General features: G+C 58.0%; 1 protein-coding gene across 1 annotated transcript; it reads right to left on the bottom strand.

The window, feature by feature from the left end:
- Positions 1–1,014: 1,014 nt before the first annotated feature.
- On the bottom strand, positions 1,015–3,518 carry CHAC1 (ChaC glutathione specific gamma-glutamylcyclotransferase 1). Its single transcript, XM_025884245.2, has 3 exons — positions 3,237–3,518; positions 2,788–2,823; positions 1,015–2,330 (listed from the first exon to the last, which is right to left on the bottom strand). The coding sequence occupies exons 1-3, from the start codon at positions 3,489–3,491 to the stop codon at positions 1,929–1,931; spliced, it is 693 nt and encodes a 230-aa protein (XP_025740030.1). The 5' UTR covers positions 3,492–3,518; the 3' UTR covers positions 1,015–1,928.
- Positions 3,519–5,534: the final 2,016 nt, after the last annotated feature.

The raw sequence follows: 5,534 nt of genomic DNA, 5'->3' as shown, positions 1-5,534 counted from the left end.
CACACTTCAATGAATGGCTTGAAGAGCGTGAGCCCACGTGCGGCTGGCAAACAGCCCTTTCCCCCCGTACTCAGTGGAGAGTAGGGTTCTGCTCTGAGCCCCCGAAGTGGCTGTCCAGCCCTGCCCTGGCCCAGGAGGTGGCTGCCCCAGCCTCCCTGCTCCCCGCTGCCTCCTCCTGCTATGTTGCCCTCACGAGCTCCCAGAACTTGGCTGAACTCCACACTTCCCCCATCAGTGGCCAAGACATGAGGCCACCAACACACCAAGGCACAACGGCTGCCCAGCTGGTGAGAGCTGACCCCACTGGGGACATCCAGACCAATCCAGGGCACCAGCCACCACAAAAGCAGCAACAACACATACCACACAGCGTCCCAGTGTAAACTGATGCCCAGAGGGCTCAGGAGTTTTCTGGAGGTCACTGGGCCAAGGAGGGAAGAGGCTGGGGTGGAGCCAGGCTCTTCTGCTATGAAAAAGCTGTCACGTGGGCCCTGTACCTATTCTGCGGGTCCAGGAGTAAGAGGCTGAGCCCACTGAGGGGCCATTCTGAGATCCTGGAGGCTGGGCTTTGCACCCAGGGATGGGAGTGGGGGTTTCGGGGTGTGCAGCAGCCAGGGGCAGGCAGAGAGTAAACAAGTAGTGGCCCAGAGGGCACCCTGGCAACTCATTCCATAGGCTGTTTGCCAGCCGCACGTGGGCTCACGCAAGAGTCCTGGCAGGTCAGGTCAACGGAGAAGGCACAGCCCACACCACAGCCCCGGGAGGCAACAGTAAGCACCTGGATCTCAAAATCAAAAGGTCCTCCAAAAGGCCACAGGTCTCTGCTGTCAGCATTGTTGAAGTGGTCACCACCCTCCTCTAACCCGCATGCTCCTTTAGCAGGAACCCAGGGGTCTCCTCTCGAGGTCAGCAAGAGGCGGTGGCTAGAGGAAGACCTGGTCTGACCTCCAAGCCCACCAGCCTCCTCGGGGCAGCTGAGAGGAGACCTAGAGTACCAGGTCCATGGTAAGTACACTGCGCACGGGGCTGCCAAGTAGAGCCACACGGCAGAATTCTGCACACCTCGGAATTCTGCACTAAGACATGAAAGGTGCCCATGGAAGTGGTGCAACCTGGCCCCTAGCCCTGCCTGCTCAGCTGCTCCCCCCACCGCAAGAGAGGGACGGAAGCAAAGAGGGAGCCCTTGCCCCTCTCATATGCCTTCCAGGGCTTCACCACGTCCCTTGCCCCAACAGCCCATCTGAAGAACCACATTCCAGCACAACAGATAGTAAGAGATCAGTTTATAGATAACAGTATGGGACAGACTGGGGAGGTACCAGGGCCCATAGTGATGAGTTTCCTGGAAACAGATCAACAGACAGACAAGCAGACAGACAGACAGAGGGACAGGAAACAGCCAAATGGTTCAGAGGCCCAGGCTCCAGATCCAGTTCTGCCCTGGGAACCTGGGGGGTGAGCAGGACCCACAGGTGCCTCAGTTCTTGTAAGGCTCCCTTCTCCTCACCCCCCGCCCCCGTCCCTTCCCAGCAGGCTGGGACTTTTCACATGTGGTCTATTTCCAGGGCTGGGAGTGGTTGGTCTGGGGATGGGAAGACAGAGGCCTGGGTAGTATGGGGTTAGCAGCAGTACTGGAGGGAATCCATCAGGCATCAGGTGCCTGAGGTGGGGCACTGCTCAGCAGGGCCCCTATGTCCAGGCAGGCCCCCCACCCTGCCCACCACACCAACATGGTGCAATAAATAGTTTCAAGTAGTAAGTCAGTGTCAGGCAGTCAGTGTCCCACTGGAGGCTGGTGGGACAGGCGAGGGGCTTAGAGACAGAAGCTCCCAGCCACCCACTGAGTCCTTTCAGCAGTCCGCTGTGTGCACAGAAGTGGGGACCTGGCCCCATGTCTACGTGGACACTCCCTGCAGGGGCTCAGCCCCTCAGACCAGTGCCAAAGCCTGCTCGGTGGGGCAGAAGCAGGGCAGCATGGTGCCCACAGCGTCCACGATGGCTGCCAGGTGCTCGTCCTGTGCCTGGGGCCCACAGAGCTGCATGAAGTCCGCCAGGCGCAACAAGTACTCGAGGTTGTGGCCAGAGAAGCCACGGCAAGCCAGGATCTGTGTTGCAATGGCCTCCTCAGGTGCAGGGCCCAGGTAACCAGGATTCTGGGGGGTAGCCACATAAGCCAATGCCTTGAGTGGCTGGTCAGGGGTATCTTGGGGGTAGAAGGTGACTTCCTTGGTATCATAGCCGCCAAGTACTGCTTCCCGCACGTTCAGGTACTTCAGGGCCTCGCTCACCTGCTCACCTCGAACCTGGTATGCCACACCCCAAGTGCAACCCTAGAAAGAAACACGGACACCGGGGTCACCCAAAACAGCTCCTGGCTAGTCCCAACCCAGGTCTGTGCTCTATAAGGAAAGTGGGCAGGGGACTGAGGAGTCATCTAGTAGCAATACATTAAGCTCATTCTCCCTTTCTTAACAAGGTTTGACAGGTGGTCTGGCTCCAAGGCCAAGAGGATTCCTACTCACAGAGTGGTTTGAGAACCAGGGGCATCATCTGTACAATTAAGAGGAATGGGAGTTTCAGGCCACCCTCTAATCCTATTAAATCAAAATCTGTGTTTTAAGAAGATCCTCAGGTGATTCTAGTGAGAGGTACTGAGCTAGACCACCTTCCTCGCTGTCTGAAAGTCATCTAATCTAGCCTACAGCCAAGGACCCAGGAGCTCTGTCTGCAACCCTCCCTGCCAGGCCCTGGAGGCGGGGGGGTCTCTCTCTTGACTCAGGCACTTACTTCACGATCTTCAAGGAGGGTCACGACACGGCCAGGCTGAGGAGGGAAGAAGAATTTTGGAAAAGGCAAGTTAGAAATCAGCTGTCACCAGTGTCAGAGGAAACATTTATTAACCCTGCTGGTCCAGGCCTCAGTGAGTCCCACTCATCCAGGGGCAAGTGGAGAGAGTGATGCATGGCTGCAGGAGAAAGAGATACATGGCAGTGGCCCAAACTGGTAATTAGAAATATTCATCAACATGGTGATCCACAGGATCACAGATTCTAGCCATCACAGGGATCCACCAGGCACAGAAATTTAAGCCACAACCCCCAGGCACAGGTTTATACACTTCCCCCACCGGCACGGAGTGACCCTCTGCCCAGAGAACCGCCGACATTCCAGGGCACTGATGCCTACTACCCTGCCCCCCACCCCCTTCATTCCCCTGGGCACGGTCAGATGCTCACCATCTTGTCGCTGCCCCGATGGAAGGTGTCTCCCTGCCAGAAGCGGCGGCTGTAGCCGCGCACGAAGCCCACAAGGCTGTCACTGTAGGCGAAGTCGGGCCTCCACACCAGGGAGCCGTACCCGAAAATCCACAGCGCTTGGGGGTCGCCGTTATCCGGGGGATGCTGCGCGGGTGGCGAGGGGGGTGGCGAGGGGGCTGGTGAGAGGGACGGCGAGGCGGGCGGGGTGTTCCGGGCTGTGGACTTCTGCTTCATGGTGCCGGGCTCAGGGACGGGCCCGGCGGCCTCCGAGGCTGGTCTCCGGCGCGGGCACGGAAGGACCGACGGACGCGCACACCTGGCCTGGCACCGCTCGGTCGCTCCAGCTGCGCGGCCCCGTCGGAGGCGCCTTTTAAACCCTCCGGCCGGTCGGGCCCCCGCCCACCGCGCCAGCTGCCGCGGTGATTGGGGCGGGGCAAATCCCCTTTTGACCAATCACCTTCGTGTTTTCCTTCCCGGTTAACCGCCCCGCCCTCTGAGTGGGTAACTGAGAGGCCAGCCCCCGGCCCAGCGCGCCCGGTGATTGGCTCGGCTTCACCTCTGTAGCAAACCCGGCAGGAGTGATGCAACCGCGGGGGAGGTTTCCCCAGCTCCCGCATGCAGCAAGGGCACCTCGGATTGCGTCAGGCGGCGGGCAGTGGACAGTGGGCACGGACGCGGGCACCGATCGTCCCTCCGGCAGCCCCTCCATGGCCTACGCCCTTTAGGAACCACGACCAGCGTGTCCTAGGCGGGTGTCTCCCCAGCAGCCCTGTCGGTGCACCTGTTCGGGTCACTACCACCCCAGACAGCACCGACTCATTAACAGGGCCAGTGCAGGGCATGTCCCGAAGGAGCTCTCTGAGCGGCGTAAATGCCAGTCTGTGGGGTTCCGCCTGGGAGCACATATTCTAGAGAAGCCGTTGGAGGCACCCTCTGCATTCCGCGCAGGTGACTCACGTGGTTGGCCCGCGTGAGCAAATGGAGAAACTGAGTCACGGGGCTGGCTAGGGTTTCTGCAGAAGCTGACAGGCTGAGTCAGGCCGGGCGCCGGGAGCTTGCCGGCCTCACGTGAGGGCTACTCCCAGGGCCAGGTAGGCTTGGAGTGGAGCCTTTCAGCGCACTTGCCACCACCAATGTCACTTTGGCCGTGGTGTCCAAACCTGCAGAGAGAAGCCGTAAAGTCAGGCCACTTTTGCCCTGAGGCGATGGGGTTAGTTCTGACCGGACCTGAAACTAGCAACAATGGTTGCGTTCATCCTTAGGCGCAGAAATTCCGGGAGCTTCCGGGAGCAGCAGCAGCAGGCAAGGCGGCCAAATTGAGGCTCCGAGACAGCTATGATCACCCACTGGCTTTCTGTCTTGGCTGCTGGCCTCCTGACCCACGGAAGGTCAGCCAGCCATCTGGGGTTGACCCCCTAAGCAGGAACAAAAGGCTGCCCCCCAGGGATGTCTGTGGCTGGAAAGGGGGAACAGAGGCAGGAGAAGGCCTGCTTCTGGAACTGCAGAACTGGCTGGAGGAAACAGCTAATGAGGTCCGAGGGTGAGTCCTCTGGCAGGCCAAATGGGCAACATTGCTTCTCATTAGATTCTAACTAGACATTTAAACTAAAACTTATCTGCACACTTAAAGTCGTCATTCCAAAAGTGTGTAAGATATATTCTCCAGTAGGAATGTTGCACCACAGTGTGGATAGTACGAAGCTAGTTCTTTTAAAACAAAGTAAGTGGGGCACCTGGGTGGCTCAGTCGTTAAGCGTCTGCCTTCGACTCAGGTCATGCTCCCAGGGTTCTGGGATCAAGCCCCGCATCGGGCTTCCTGCTCAGTGGGAAGCCAGCTTCTCCCTCTCCCACTCCCCCTGCTTGTGTTCCCTCTCTCGCTGTCTCTCTCTCTCTGTCAAATAAATAAATAAAATCTTAAAAAAAATAAAATAAAACAAAGTAAGTTAGGGGCGCCTGGGTGTCTCAGTGGGTTGAGCCAGGTCATGATCTCAGGGTTGTGAGATCTAGCCCAGGACCAGGCTCTGTGCTCAGCGGGAAGTCAGCTTGAGATTCTTCTCTCTGCCCCTCCCCACTGCACTTTCTCTCTAAAATAAATAAATGAATTTTTTTTTAAGATTTTATTTATTTGAGAGAAAGACAGAGAGCATGAGCAGGGGGAAGGGCAGAGGGAGAGGGAGAAATAGACTCCCCTCTGAGCAGAGAGCCTGACACAGGGCTTGATCCCAAGAGGCTTAACAGACTGAGCCACCCAGGCGCCCCAAATAAATGAATCCTTAA

This window comes from Callorhinus ursinus, unplaced genomic scaffold, assembly GCF_003265705.2.
Source record: "Callorhinus ursinus isolate GAN/ISIS: 27379988/994484 unplaced genomic scaffold, GSC_fseal_2.0 scaffold25, whole genome shotgun sequence".
Lineage (NCBI taxonomy): Eukaryota > Metazoa > Chordata > Mammalia > Carnivora > Otariidae > Callorhinus > Callorhinus ursinus.
The sequence above is the reverse complement of the archived record's forward strand: the minus strand, read 5'-3'. Positions and strand labels throughout refer to the sequence as shown.